The 15,740-nt window shown below is 41.8% G+C and overlaps 2 protein-coding genes across 2 annotated transcripts in view; one reads left to right on the top strand and one right to left on the bottom strand.

Moving 5' to 3' along the window:
* LOC140936593 (uncharacterized) overlaps nucleotides 1–15,740 on the bottom strand; it is a 167,774-nt gene that overhangs the window by 145,332 nt on the left and 6,702 nt on the right. Inside the window, exons 4-17 of the mRNA XM_073386122.1 lie at nucleotides 15,080–15,292; nucleotides 13,156–13,496; nucleotides 12,032–12,260; nucleotides 11,004–11,219; nucleotides 9,615–9,836; nucleotides 8,584–9,129; nucleotides 7,647–7,859; nucleotides 6,430–6,839; nucleotides 5,577–5,736; nucleotides 4,520–5,062; nucleotides 2,592–3,149; nucleotides 1,902–2,221; nucleotides 1,291–1,522; nucleotides 161–486 (exon numbers count right to left, since the gene is read on the bottom strand). Coding sequence (XP_073242223.1) covers nucleotides 161–486; nucleotides 1,291–1,522; nucleotides 1,902–2,221; nucleotides 2,592–3,149; nucleotides 4,520–5,062; nucleotides 5,577–5,736; nucleotides 6,430–6,839; nucleotides 7,647–7,859; nucleotides 8,584–9,129; nucleotides 9,615–9,836; nucleotides 11,004–11,219; nucleotides 12,032–12,260; nucleotides 13,156–13,496; nucleotides 15,080–15,292 — 4,529 coding nt within the window. The remainder of the gene's footprint in view (nucleotides 1–160; nucleotides 487–1,290; nucleotides 1,523–1,901; nucleotides 2,222–2,591; nucleotides 3,150–4,519; nucleotides 5,063–5,576; nucleotides 5,737–6,429; nucleotides 6,840–7,646; nucleotides 7,860–8,583; nucleotides 9,130–9,614; nucleotides 9,837–11,003; nucleotides 11,220–12,031; nucleotides 12,261–13,155; nucleotides 13,497–15,079; nucleotides 15,293–15,740) is intronic.
* Nucleotides 1–15,740, top strand: part of LOC140943368 (protein LZIC-like) — a 296,884-nt gene that overhangs the window by 106,133 nt on the left and 175,011 nt on the right. The gene's annotated exons all lie outside the window — the stretch shown is intronic.

Genomic DNA, 15,740 nt, shown 5'->3' on the forward strand with positions numbered 1-15,740 from the left:
TTATTAAGTCATCTTAAGTAATCTTAAGTCATCTCATCATAGAAAATATATTGGATATTATCAAACTCTTTGCTTTAATTTGCACCAATTTTCCAGTCCTTAGATGACCTTTGTGATTAAAGGCTGACCTATTTGTCAATTCATAATATTATAACCTTACCTTGCGAGTTAACGGTCTCCTGTTAACGCTTACAAACATTTTTACTGCCTCTTCCAGGGCTTTTGCCAAGTCTGGGGTGCCTGTGCTGGCAGGAAGCTTATCTATCGCTGTCTTCAGTTCTTCAGCAGATGGCGACGTGTCCTCAAAGCTGATCTCTTTTGTCACAACGTCGCCGTAAACTAAAACACTGTAGTGAATCTTCTTTGTGCCGTATGTGTCAATGATGTAGCTGATCGTTTCTTTCATTAGCTTGAAAGTTTCGTTCTTAAAACCACTCGTGGAGCTAAGGGCAAATCCAAGGTCAATTTCTGGAACGGGTGGTACAGCTACAAAGACAAAAAGTGAGATAAAATGATTTAAAAATCGATAACATCACAAACCTGCTCTATCCTCGCGCCAACGGATGCAACATTGTTGGGAGTTGTTGTAGCTAAAAGCTTGACCGGTTTCAAACTTTGCGCAGCAATTCCCAACAACACGCAACAACATGCAACAAGGTGTGAAAACGGATGCAACAAGTAACATCCATCAATGTTGGCAGTTGTTGCCCAATAATGTTGCGTTCGTTTGCACGGAGCTTTTAATTTTTTGTATGTAACTTCGTTTCGACTTCTTTGAAGCATCAAACACAGCGTTAACAGCCATTGCATAGTAGGCAATTTCAGAGCTGCCACAAGCCTCTGTTTCAAAGCGAGGCTAAGTGCAAACTATTGTTATGAAAACTGATTTTTATAGACCTTTGTCACATGGCGGCCATTTTGTGCCAAGAGATTAAAAAGGGTTTGTATTTGCACGGCTAGCCTGGCACTGAGAACGAGGCTGGCCATGCAAATACAAAGCTTTTTTAATCTCCTGGGACCAAATGGCCGCCGAGTGACAAGGGTCTCTTCTCAAGCATTAAAACTGATTTTCACAAGAAAGGTTTTGCACTTACACTCGTCTTAAAAGTGAGGTTTTATGGAACTCGGAAATGGCCTGTTCATGGTTTGGCTCATATTTCATTTTCCGTGATAGAAGAGTAAAATAGAAGAAAACTACCTTAGTAGATTATAAGCTACTCATTTCTCACGTCTGACTTTACGATATAAAATTTCCTTTAAAATATAAATTGCCTAGTTTTATCTAATTACCTTTTTGTATTTTCTCCATGATCTTTTTCGACAAATCACCTGGTTTGCTTGTATCCGGTGGTTCTAGGATGTTTCCTTTGTCTGGAGTCAATTTTTTCAGCTCTTTCCCATCGACCTGACCACCAATAGCTATTGGAATTACAATTATCCCAGCATCCTCTAGGGACTTAGCGGCGTTTTGTACATCAGCTAAGCTGGAACCGGACTTGTTGTCAATGAACACTACAAGAACCTGACAGAAAAACACGAGTAACAGCAGTTAAATGCCACTCAACACGAAAAGACAACAAAACCGAGTCTTCTTATATATATGACAGAGTGAAGATTCTGCTGTTGAGGCATAAATTGTTATTATTATTTTTTTGTCATATATAGTTATGTTCCTCTGTAAGCGGTCAAGAGTAATGGTCTCAGCCGTGTACAAACACGACACCTTGTTACCGCCAAACAGGAGGGGAGAATGGGGTAGAAGGGGTATTTCTGACCTCTTCTCTTGAAAATCCGTCCCTTCTCTCCTGTAACGACTCGAACCGACTCATTGGCTATTTACGGCACGGGTGCCTCACTACAACTTATTAAGTCCTTGGGCGTGGGTATGTAAATTTTCCTACCTTTCGAGCACGTGATCTACTGCCTTCAAACAACTTTCTTGCTTCTTCCAAAACTTTATCCAAAGCCACCACTCCTCGCTGCCTGGGGATTCCATCCACTAAGTTCTTAAGAGCCTCCAAGTTCAATGGCTGACTTTGAAAATCAAGCCACTTTCTTGGCGTCTGGCCGTACGCAATAAGGGCGTAGTTAATCCTTGACATGCCGTACATGTCAGCAAAGTCAGTGATCGTGTCTTTCATCAGCTTGAAGTTTGTATCAGGATCTCCACTTGTAGCACTCAAAGCAAACGCCAGGTCCAAGATGGGAACGTCTTGGATTTCTTAAAAGTAAAAAGCATTTCGACCACTGTATTCAAAATGGCTGGCAATAATGTCGAAGCTCACAGCTAAAACTTGTCGAAGGTGATCGACACGTGCATACGAGAAGCTTGCGAACACAGTCGCCTATCATCGCTCTACGCCGCAGGCGGGAAAAGTTCCAGCAATGGGAAAAGGCGGGCTTTTTAGAGTAACAGCCTAGGAAATACCTATGGGCCGGGTTGTTCAAAGCTGGATTAAGATAAGCAAGGGTTGTGCGAAATATCCGCTGCGACAAGGTTGTTGTAGGCGAAAGTTGGTCTTCCTATCTTTTAAACTGTCACGCATACAATCATGAACGCATAATTATAACACAAAAATCATTCTACTTACCTTTGAAAGCGAGAGCCATCACCTCACTGGCCAGTTCATCGGAATCATCGCTTTTCTTGGCAGGTATGACGCGATGTCCATTCGTCACAATATTCTGTAGCTCTGCCACGTCGCTCTCACTTCCGAGAGCAACAGCAATCACTTTAACATCCTGGTCTTTAAGGTCCTTTGCTGCCGCCAAGGCCGTCTGTTCATCTCCCGTTGACTTCTTATCTGTAAACACTACGAGAACTTTTCGCGCAAAAGGACGCACTGCCCTGGACCTAAACATCTCTTTGCCTTCTTTGAGAGCACTCTCCAATTTCGAGCCACCAGTAGCTGGCGAAAGTGTTGCAAGGTATGTCTTCAGATCGTCATCTTTAGGAAAGACTTTTTGGAATCCAATGCTGATCTTAGCGTCATTACCGTAGACAACTACTCCATACCGAACTCGGCTGATGCTGTACTGATCAATGATGGAGTTGATGACAGATTTCATTTTATCAAAGTTTTTACTTGCATCGGCGGACGAGACACTTAATGCAAAGCCTAGATCTACTAAAGGAACATATTCCATAGCTAAAAAGATGAAAAGGAGACATAAAACAAGTGTTAGAAAAATAAAAAGTAACAAGAAAGAAGACACAACAATTCACACACTACGTGAAAACATGTTGCAGCAACTGACGAAGTCAATTAAGACCTCTAATCATCCCCACAGGCTCCAAATCATCAACCTCGTTTAGCAAGACAAAAGAAATGGAACCATTCAAGAGATAAATGCACATTCTGTTTAGTAAGAAAAAGATCCATTAACCGTCGTCAAAATATGTCTTTTTCAGGTAAAATCATGAAGAGAATGGTATGATATTGCATAGGACACGCAACTACTCGTTGATATTCATGTTTTTAAGTACCTGTTGTCATCACCGCTATGGCTATTAAAAGTCCTTCTATCTTGGGACGCCAACAGCTTCGTCAGTAATCTCGATATTATGATGGAACGATTTTCGTATGACCTTGAAATGAAAACGCGCGAACAAAACAGAAACAACAAACGACCGGAAATAGAGCGATTTGATTGGTTTATAGAACGGATACAAACGCGCGTGACTCTTGGTTGGTTAAGGTGGCTGAACACAGTTTTGCGGGCGGTCAGCGGTAGCGCGTGTTTTAAATTAGACAAACAAACATGGCGGCGAAAAAAGCAATGGCACACAGACGACGATTTCTCAAAATCTACTCTATAAAATTTTGTGATATTTGGCAAAATTTTTACTTTTATCGTACTTTAAATGATGAGAACTTTAAAATGGAAGTTGAACAGACGAATTTTGTAACACATTTAATAATTTCGGAAGAATTATATTATTGATTATCTAAAAACCCCTCTGTTAAAATTTGGTCAAATAAGTTTCAAATGGTAATGATAAATTATAGTAAGCTGTGTGCGAGTTTATGGGAAAATATAATGAGCGAATTTTATGTAAACTGAGTAACGGCGAAATTTTAAGGTTGTATTTAATCGTTCACGTTGCCATGGAAACTACGAAAACGTCAAATTTTACCTGTCAGTCAAACTCTTTCATCAGTATATTTTTCACTTGCCAAGTTTCAGCTTGTGACCTGCAACCTTTCTCTTGCCACAATTTGGCAAATGACCTATACTCAGAAACTGCCAAAACTGTGTTCAGCCACCTTAAGCGAACACTCGGGTGAAAAACACTTCACGCCCGAGAAATTTCTAGAAATCAAACGATACTTCGCTTTGATGTCATACTCCAATGCTTCCTCTATATTAAGGTTTTCTTTGGCGGGGAAACGAAGAGTCCATGTTTTGATCTTTTTATCCATTGGCTGGTAAAACAAATAACGAACACCTACCGAAACCATTTTTCAGCGTAATGCGAAAATCGCTCTATCTCAGCAAAAGAATGTATAGAACTTACATTTGACAACCTCCGTCATAATCCTGTCTCCGAGTTGTTTTGGGCTTTCTTCAGAACTATCCATCAAGCTGTTATCTTTATTTGGGGATAGAAGTCGCAGTTCACTTCGATCGGCTTCATCTCCCATAGCCACCGTGACAATCTTGACACGCAAGTGGTGCAGTTCGTCTGCCATAGGTTGCACTATTGAGTTGTCCCCTGTCGCTTTACTGTCGGTCATCACTACTAACACATTGCGACCTTCGGGTATTTCGCCGCTGAACAAATTTATTGCGTTTTCCAAAGCAAAGCCCAGATCCGCGCCACCATCCACCCGCTGAAACATCTTCACATAACTCTTCAGTTGCTCATCGCTGCTGAATCTCTCCGTCAGCTGGATCCGTGACACCGCAGTGCTGCCGTACACTATCAGGCCGTAGCTTATTTTCCTTTGCCCGTAAGAGTTGATGATCGAGGTGATGGTGCTAGTCATACGGTCAAAGTAATCTTTGGAGGATTTTCCATTTGCGTTGATCGCGAAAACAAGGTTCAGTGGCTCTATTGCTGCAACATAAAGAGCAATTACTTTGTTCAAGAGCAATGCGCGCTATAAACGTTCACGTACTGTTCATGCCCAATGTGTATGCCCAAGTAATGGATCAAGGGGTCTTGCTGTTGCAGAAATAAGACCCAAAATAAAAGAGTGGGGGTCACAACGCTATTTTTTTGTTGTTGTTTTTGTTTTGTTTTTTTCACGACAGAGAGGCATATAGAGATAAATTAATATTAGGGCATGACCGCAGACTTCAAGGGAATGTAAGTAACAGCGAACTATGTTCAGTCAACAAGCTTTGGCGCCAAAAAGGGCTCAATATTGAATCGGTGGTGCACGTGCGACAAAGTCCACCGGTATATTTTTCAGGATATTCATTGCCAACCAATTATCTTTACATCGGTAAAGTCTACAGTGTAACAGTAATGGCTTACATGCCTATTCACACTTTACTCTGACCACCCACCCTGCTTTCCTCAACATGTTACTAAGGGTATACTCCTTCACTTTAAGTGCTACCCGTACCTTGACACATCTCCTTGGTGATATTCTTGACACTGCTTGCTAGCTGATCAAAAGAAGACAACTTCATGACATTGTCAGAACTATTCATGGCGATACTTCTCAGTTCGTCGTTGTCAGCTCCACTGCCAACACCAACTGCCAGAACCTGCACTCCTTTGGTCTGCAATCAACAGTAAACTGGGTTAGAAAGTGCGAAGTCTATAACGGACAAATGTTACTAAAGCGGGGAACAGGGATCGGGGAGCGAGGAACGAGCACACGGAACGGGAAAATGAGAAATGGGAACAAAACTTAACTTGAAAATAACGGACATCAGCCACACCTTTAAATACACTTTTAAATCACGGAAACATATATTGTGGTTGTACCCTTTCAAGCCTGGAAAAAGCCTTAAAACTAGAGCGTTCCGTAAAGAATGAATCCTGAGTTAACCCTTACCGGTCTTAAAGCAACTGACCTGATAGTCAAAAGATCCTTCAACGATTTTAATACTAAAAAATCAATCAACACTCTTGCAAAGTACGCGATAAAATCAGTAGAATTGCCAAGACTGAGACAGGTGCAGTAGTTTTTGTCTCGTCGCGCAACGTGACGAAGATATGGAACTGCCAAGAAAGACGTGGACGTTTTTGATGTGGGGCAAGTTTGTACCCCTCTAAAAAATTCGCGTCGTTGTTTTCTCGTTTCTGAGATATAACTTTCAAACTTGGCAAATTTTCTCATTTTAAGGCTCTCTTTACCAAGGGTGCCCATGAAAAACTTGTCTTTGAAAAAAGTTGAGAATAATCGTGGAAGGGTCTACTATCTAGAGGATGGTTAGCATTTCTGCCCTAGTTTTCAAATAAAACATTACCTTTAATGGCGCCAATACCCTTGAGTAGGGCGTAGATCCCTCGCCTGTCCTTCCATCTGTGACGACAACCATCAGCTTTGGAACATCTTTCCTGACCCCACCCCTGTCACTAAAGAGCATCTCATCTGCCAATTCAATCGCCTTGTCTGTTCTTGTGAGTCCTGGGTCATATTCAAGGTCCATGATTTTTTCCTTTAGTGTTTCAGGATTGTGGAGAGACGTGTCGCTGAAGTCGAAGTCCAGCGTGGCGTTCTGGTTATAGCGGATCACGCCAAAGTGAGTTCCTTCTTCAGACACATGAAAATAGTCCACCAGTTTGGCAAGGGAACGCTTTAAGCTCTCAAAGTTATTCCATCCAACCGTTCGGGAAGAGTCCAGGATTACGGCAATGTCCATGGGATGAACGCAAGCTGAAAACAATTAACTGTCTCAGGCTATGTTCATACTATACCGGATACAGTGGCAGACAAGGGGGGTTGGAGGGCTGTATCCTGAGATAAGGGGGAGGCGGTCTCCAAAAATATTTTTTGGGCCCTTCGGGCCTCAGTTTGGTCTAAAAATAAGGGGGAGGCGGTCTCCCCGGGCCCCTCCCCTTGATCCGCCACTGGGATAGCGATCTGTAACAAAGCGAAGCTGCGCCACGCCGGTCTCTAAAGTGAATAACGGTAGCTCTTTGTGTCGGCACGAAAAGATATCCGCTATAGTCAGATTATAACCTTAGTAAATCGATATATACAGATATACTGACCATTTTTCCTCGATCACTTACTCAATTGAAGCAAAGTCAGCGAGACGGATGGATTGACAGACCGTCTTAAGAGCCGTTAGCTGACTGTGTGACTTATTGACCGATCGTTGAAACTAACAGACGAACGTCGACGACGAAAATGGTGCCTGCGCATGTGCATTTTATATGGAGGTTAAGTTACTGTTTATCATTTTAAACTGAAAACATAAAATAATGAAACTAACGCAGCACTTGAACACACCACAGCTTATTTCTGTATTTGGATCGGCAATTTGCCCGCAAGAAACATGTTAAACGAATTTCTTTAGAACAATCGAAAACTAAGAAAGATCTAACAGTCATGTCAGAAGCGTGAGATGAAGAAGAAGTCATGAGTGCCGGACAGGAATCGAACCTTTAACCCGTCTAATCCCGCCTGGGTGTTCTATGCACACACTGGTTTCAATTTACAGTAACACGGTAGTCTTACCTCCACAAGGTCTGTTATCAGCCACTGCCAGATCCCGACTCTCCCTGCAGGCTGTAGCCTTGAGAACACACTCGTTAGTATAATCCCTGTCATCTGTTCCGCATACGGGTTCTTCAACTTTAGCGCACTGGTCTTCACATTCGCACTCGGTCCTTCCGTTGTCATAGGAAACACACTGTGCATAATGCTTGCAGGCTCTCTTCTCGCACGGGTCTGTGAAAGCGAAGACAAGTATTATATTCACTACATCTTTCAAATTAATGTAAAATAAGAAATCTTTATCAAAGGTTTTTTTCGTGGCTCTGAGTTAGCTTACAAGCTCAAAACAAAAAATTTCCTGAACGTATAAGAATTACGGTATTTTAAAAAAAGTCACCGTTTCGAAGTATGTAAATGAAATGGTGTCACCATATAAACGAAACCTGCTCAACAATTCTTTCCTGTAGACAGTAGTTCTGTATATTTGGCTGTACAAGGTGATTGTAATTTATTAGTATTTTGAACTAGGACGCGACCATTCAAACAAAACCTTTTCAAAAGCGCTTTTACGTGGCACTAGTTTGTTTTGCAGATTTTTACAACAAGAAATTGGAAAATACTTACCAAGAGTTTTTCGAAAGTAAATCATGGTTCTAATTAGTTTATGTTAGAATGATACACTCTCATAAGGTCGCTTCTCTTTGACAGACGCGTCTGTGAATAAGCAGCACTATGCTCACCAAGTCAAGGTTTTCCCGCAACCAACCAGTTCCCAGGGTTCTTTTCTACTCTCACTCCGCAGGGGCGAATAAGAGAGAACCCTGGGAATGAGGTCAAAGGTCGAACTTCACGTAAGACGTTTCTAATGCTAATGAGCAACAGTAATAGATTTTGGTTCATCTCGTGTGAATTTCAAAGTTTGACAAAGGCCTTAGTTTACCATCAACATGTATTTTACCTTTGATTATAACTTCATAAACTCTTGGAACCAAAGATGGCAGATCTCCATTTCTAGAAAAGTTGAACACATATTCTTCCCCAGAGCTGAAAATCCTAAATTTCGTCTTATCAGGATTCCTGCCCACCGCAACTGCCACGATTTTGATTCCATCATTAGTCAATGGTAACGACGCACCGACCAGCGCTTGATCCCTTTCTTTAACGTCCTCTCCTGACAACACAATCAAGGCTTTTATAGCGTAAGACCTCAATAACTTAGCATCACCAAACACTTGATTCCCAGCTTTGCGTAAAGCGCTTTCAATTGTCCCTCCGGGTCTTAAAGTCAGTCTGTCCACTTTATCTTTCAGGTTATCAGTATCGTAGTTCTTAAACTCCAAGAGAATCTCGTCCGATCCATAGTTTATGATGGAAACGTGGATTCCTGGGGCTGAAGTAGTGTACGTATCCAGGAACTGCTTGATAAAGTCCTTCTGCTTCTGGAAAATATCTTGAGTGATTTGGCCGGTTCCACCCAATGCAAACACCAGATCTATTGGTTTCTCTGTAAAGGTATTTAAAATGCATTTATAATTAAGTTCATAAAATATATCCACGAAATGTTACGGGAATTTGAACCTCCTCTCAACATTCATCAGTTTTAACCCAACACTCTTGAAAGATACTCCCTTATGCGAAGTCCCCTTATTCTAAATATAAGGAAAGCAAAGAAAAAGGGCTATTCTTCTTCTTCCAACCCAAACGAACCCGTCTTTTTCGTCACGCTATAGCTGCGAGCAAGACCTTGGGGGAGGAGGGTGGAGGAGAGGAGGGGAAAAAAGCGTCAGCGTCTCCTTTTCTACCCAGCCCCCCACTGCAGAGAGTTTGCTCACGGGCTAGTCACGGAAATGGCGAACAACTAGGCGAATGCAAACATTTGCCACCCTATATGTGATCTTCGAACAACACGTGTTCTCGATTCCCTTGGTAAACCGCAAGCCCTAATTTCGACCCTACTCAACTAAATAAACCAAAAGTGAGATTACTTACGTATACAGAGTCCTGCGTGTTGCACCCTAACTTCGTGGTATCTCTTGCAAGCTTCAGATGTTAATTGACAGATATTATCATATGTCAAGCCATCTGTCCCGCACACGCGATTCTTTGAAGCACCACAGGCCGCTGGATCAGGGCACTTGCACGTGGCTATGCCAGAAGGTGGGACCGTGCAATACGAGTAATATTTGCACTCCAGGCTGTCACAGGAAGGATCTGAGGAAAGAATAAAGCTTTTTGCGTGTGATTCCATGGATAGAAGCCTTGAATGAGGCAATATAATAGTGCAAAAGGCGGTTCCAGCGTTTGAGTCGATGTGTGACTACATTTAACTCTATTTAAGACGGATACCTTATGGACAGGCACTGTCAGTCCATCTTACAGTGTTGACTGTAATAGAGAGTCAACTAAAGGAGTAAAGAAAGGCAGGGACAAACTCTAGGTATCATTTTTAGCGAGGGGTCCGTCCAATAGATAGTTAACTTAAAAGAGTACAGAAAAGCAGGTACCAACGTCAGAAGTCCATTTTAGCGAGGTGCTCGTCTTATAGAGTAAACTGAAAGGAGTGAAGAAAGGCACTGAGAGACCAGCTCTAAGTCCCGGGGGGGGGGGGGGGGGGACTCCGCATATGAAAGGGGTGAGGATGCTCGTCGTCTCGCTTAGGGGTGTAAATTTCGGATTTTGGTCTCACTTAGAGTGTTCTGGGCAAAACGCCATCATAGAGCGGTTTTCACTTGACTGTCGAAAGTAATTGGTTTTGGTTTTACTACGCCCTTTGGTTGGCTAGTGTATTTACTTTGGTTTTGGTTTTACGACAGTCAAGTGAATACCGCTCTATTTAGCCGTGAAGGTCTCGTTTTGGGTTGCACGCGAAAAAATATAAAAATATATATATTGTCTGTGTTTTAACATGGTCTCTTTTAGGGGTCAAAAAAAGCTTGGGCCACGCCCAGATCGATCTCCTTTAGGGGTTTAATTCCAAATTTCCGACGAGCATCCCCACCCCTTTTATATGCGCAGTCCTGCCCCGGGGCTCTAAGTGTCTGTTAAAGCGAGACGTCCCTCTTAAAGGGATCAACTCTTGTTGTCCGCTTAGCGAGGTGAGTCTTATACAACTTTGAAGTGTCTGTTAAGAGTTGACTGTATTCATATGAAAGCTGTCGAGCAGTCCTTTATCGCTTCATTTTACTGTGATTTACATAGAATTTAGTTTTCTGTGGTACCGCTGTTCTTAAGCGTAGCCTTCTTTCTCAAAAGAGCACTAAAATAATATCTCTAGTGCTCTTTTTGAACGAATCCTTCCCTATGAGACAGCCAGTTTTACATCAGTTTCCATCCCTCTAAAAGAAACGCACACAACTAAGAAAAAACACTATCACTTACTGGTGACACAACTTCCCTTGTGTCTCGGTATTATCCACTTCGCCTCTTTGCAAGCTGCTAATTGCAATGCATCTAAATTGGGATAAGACTTTCCATCTGAGCCGCACACCGGATCGTTGGCGGTATTGGTCAGCGGGCTGCACTCACATTTCGCGACCTTATCTTTGACACACTTGGAGTAGAAGGTACAGCGCTTCCATTCACAGGTGTCAAAATCTGAGAATAAAAGGAACAGTACGTGACGATTGATTTTGGTGAGATGAGTTTGGCGTTAAAGACTTGCAGAGATTTCCATTTCATATGCATGCAGCCTTGCCTATTTTGGGTCTTCTAAAGCAATCCCTTGAGACAAATGAGTTCCAAAACGCCACTTTCAAAGTGAATTCGCGCTATTTCTAACTTCATTACTTTTATACCATTTCATTCGATTTGTAAAATGTGTTGGGGAATTTTACTAGAGTTATTTCTAAAGGACCGTATCTAAGTTCAGAAAAAAAGAAAATGTTGTCTTGCGTTCACGTCGTCCATAAAACGTGATACTAAGAAGTTTCACCTTGTAGTCGTAAATTTCCCTTTGATAAACGGTCGTTCCCATTTTTGACTTGTTATTGATTGCGTTTCTGTCAAAAAGAAAGTAGATGGCAGCCCCACCCGGACCCTGCGTAATCTCTCTCCCTTACCTCTACACTACCACACTGACCCACCAAAATTCCGAGGAATTTACGTACACAAACTAGCAAACTGTTTTTCTTGACCGACACATCAATAACAGGTGACACTAGTCCTTTCCATAACGTTAAACGTAAATTCAACTTCGTTTCCAACGTCATTCTTTCTACGACTATTAAGAAACGTATTATTAGCCTTATTGTAACTTAAACCAGGGAATATATTACATCTATCACGACGAAAGCGTTGGCTACCTATGGTGGTGTCGACCGTTAAAAATGGCAACGATAGATTAAGAAAGGGAAATAGGAGTTGCCATCGTCGTCGCTTAAGCTTCCTATTCTATACAGCCATGTTACCTTGTATTATCTTGTCCACTGTCTGTTGCACCATAACCTTCAGTCGGTCAGGTGACCCAACAGTCACAATAAACTTATCTCCAGAGGCTAAATGACGGATATTCTCCAATCCTGTATCTCCAACAACAACAAGCACCACTTTGATCGCCGCCTCTTTTAATGACCGAGAAAGTTCGGCAAGGCCTTGTGGAGTTTTCACACTGCTTCCATCTGTTATAAGTACTACAGCCTAATGGAAAACATGAAAACATATTAGTTAGTTCATTAATTAAATGACATTCAAATTCCCAGTGAATACGATGAACAGTGACTTGGAGCTTTGGACGTTTGACTGGCCCCGTCTACACTAATGCGTTTTCGTTTGAAATCGCATACACTTCGATGCGTTTAGGCCCTCCATCCATACTAATACGCTGAGCGTTTTCAATGCAGGGGCGGATCTAGGGGGAGGGTGCAGGGGGTGCGCACCCCCCCCCCCCCCCGAGATGACCTGCGGTTTTCTAATACAATTGGTATTCTGCAAAAAAAAAAAAACTATGTGGTTTATTGGTGTTGAAGTAGAGCAAGAGACGAGTGCACCCCCTCCTAAAAGAAATCCTGGATCCGCCCCTGCAATGAAACCGCATCGATTTGAAAACGCTCTTGAAAGTGGATTAAAACGAAAACGCTTACATATCGTATCAGTGTGGACAACCGAAAACGCATCAAAATGAAAACGATGACCAAAAATATCGCAGTTGTAGCACGCGAGTAGAATAGAGACCACCGTACGTCACATCGTGCAATTCTATCGTTTTCGAAAGTTTTAGTGTGGACAGTTGAAAACGTATCAAAACGGTGGTGTGAACGCGAATCGATCGATTAAGAATTCTCTATTAAACCTTAAAGCCCCAAGATCTACAAACAAATTCTCCAGACCGATCTCCATACATTTCTTTTAAGCATAGTTGACAGAATTTGGTTTAAGATCAAAGCGTTCCCCCTTTAATAATTAATTTAGTAATTCTCATAACCTTTACTCTTGATGATCTGCTGATGTTGTTAGGAGAAAATAGAAGTTGGTTACTCTTGGGACGTAAAGGGTTAATCAGTCCTCGACAGGCTTACTTTTCCACTCCACATACCTTAGGATACTGACTGTCTTTCAGTGTACGATCGGTTTCAAAGCTGTGTAGTATACCAGGTACAGAATCTCTCATAGCTCGATCCAGTGTGGTCTTCGTTGCCGTTGACTGTAGCGTGTTAATGTAGGCCGGTAAAGTGAGGTAGTTATAAAATGTTATGAAATCTATTCTGGCAGTACCGCTAAGATCAAACTTCAAGAACCCGTGGGTAATTCCTTCAGCTGGAATCCGGAATCTGTTTCCAAGGTCCTTGAAGAATCCCTTTGATTTCTCCACAACTTTGAGTTCTTCCATAGTCTTGATATCGAGAGAAAACATGAGATGAACAGGCTGTTTCACCCCTACAAGAATTAAGACGCACAATAAAGTGAGGTAATGAATAATAATAATGATAAGCTGAGGTATAACAACGGAATGGTGCTAGCTAAGATGTCCGCTAGGATTCAAGGCAAAATGTTGCGGAACTGAGAATAATGTTACCGAAAAGCGATGGTAAGAGACAAGGATCTGTTTGCTTGATCGATCGAGGTGGATGAATATCAAAATTTATAGTAATGAAACAACAGACAACGACTAAAGCTGATTTTTAACGTTGTAAATTTAGCAACCGCCAACAGATTCGAATTCTGACATTTCTTCCTGATCACTTGACTTGGAAAGAAGTCGCACAGCTTTGCGTGATGTGACAGACGCATACTCCAAACTTCCAGACTTGTTACCAGTTTCGCAAAACGCGAAGAGGGTGGTAACTATTGTCGTCTGGGCTTTAATAACAGTTTCTTTGGCTTAGCGTGAGAAGATAGCTGTCATGGCCGACACCGAGTTTGTACAACTTGACGCTGCTGACCTCTCACCAGACCTGTCAGCACAATGACCTCTTCCGTCTTCTTTTACAAATAGAGTGTATTAAGGAGCTTTAGCAACGACGACGGCGACGGCAACGAGAACGTCAAAAAAGCAATACGTTTAGAGAAACAAAACAACAACTTCGCATGCACGTGCATCACGCTTTTTTTGGACATTTCTGAGCCGCCACTGCCAACTATGACGTGCAGGTGCCTAATTTCACGTTTTGTGGAGAACGTGAACAGATGACAATGACTTCCGGTTTCTTTTCATGAACTTTGATACAGCCTTTTAGAAATTTAACTCCCGAAAAATTTGCCAACATTTGAAGAATTGAACGAGATGGAATAGGAACGTTACAATAAAGTTTAAGACGGAATCCATTAGGAAATTGAGTAATTTCAATTTTCAGTTACCAGAATAATTTAAACAATGTCTTATTCTTTTTTACATTTTTAAAGGGCTATAGATATAATTAGTCATCTGTAATAACACCAAAGACTATTTCTCATGGAAGCCCGAGAAAATAAATGGCAAATTTTACAAGAATTGTGAAAACGCAGGTAATATCATGAAAATTTCATGTGTAAGATGCCAATCTGTGAAATTTCAATAAATTTACAAAAAAGTTGTTGTTTTGCTAATCTTAACCTACTGCTTTGTTGTCATCATCGTCGCTTCCTTGTATTAGGTTTGAAGTTCAACGTTTGACCCTGGCCCGAAATATTTCGATCTCTTACATGGGTCACTGAAACCAGCTAAGCGAAGCTGAAAAGGAGGAAGTTGTACCATTTTTTTTTTTAGTAAAAAGAAGAAGTTAGGAATTTCAAAACCCAGAGTGCTGACAGGCAACAGGTCTGCTAATTAACAGCTTACACTTGCCACGCACGCACCGGGCTAAAGATATGAAGGGCTTGTCATGAAAACGATGGTTTTGACCTGGTCAATTTAGTTCAAACATCACTTTCAGTGTTTCATGGAATTTACTGACTCCCACCCATCAACACAGCAAAGCAGTTTTTGTAGCTGTTGGAGACACTTAAAATATCCCTGGTTATTTATTCTAAACTTCACCTACCACATGCGGTCATGCTTTTAGCAGTGATCTTAACCCTGTTTGTACACGAGTGCAGCTGAAGTTGGCATTCATTTTCGTAGGTCTTTCCATCACTTCCACAGGCCGGTGAATTGGCTTTAGAACAGTTGGATGGGCATTCACAAACATGGCTCCAGCCATCGCTAGAACGGCGACAAATGGAGTAAAATTCACACACAATCGATTGGCAGGGATCTAGAGAAAGGATAAGAAACACAAGGCATAAGCCTACGCTTGTATACAGACACCTGACATCTTTTTCCTGACGATAACAAAATTTCTTGCACGCTCATTGATTGGTTCCAAGGAGCACTGAACGCCGTAAAAACGGAAACTGTAGGAGGAATCATGAGTACGACATCTTCTAGACTGTTTACAGACATTTTTACAGAAAACATTTCGCTTTGTCCGCCATCTTGAATATCACGACGAGGTAAACTGGGGAGAGTACAAAAACCCCTAAGGGGCAGGGGGTAATAGAAAAGCCTCTGAAAAGTTGCCCATACTTTCCTGAAAAATAAAGACGATGAAAATGAGAGAAGTAAGGAGGGGGCAGAAGACAAGCTCGGGCCATCTTTTGTATATATTTTCCACTTCAAATCATTAAAAAGGGCGTTGGTTTGTGCGTTTGTAAAAGCGCCAT

Source organism: Porites lutea, chromosome 1, assembly GCF_958299795.1.
Source record: "Porites lutea chromosome 1, jaPorLute2.1, whole genome shotgun sequence".
Classification (NCBI taxonomy): domain Eukaryota; kingdom Metazoa; phylum Cnidaria; class Anthozoa; order Scleractinia; family Poritidae; genus Porites; species Porites lutea.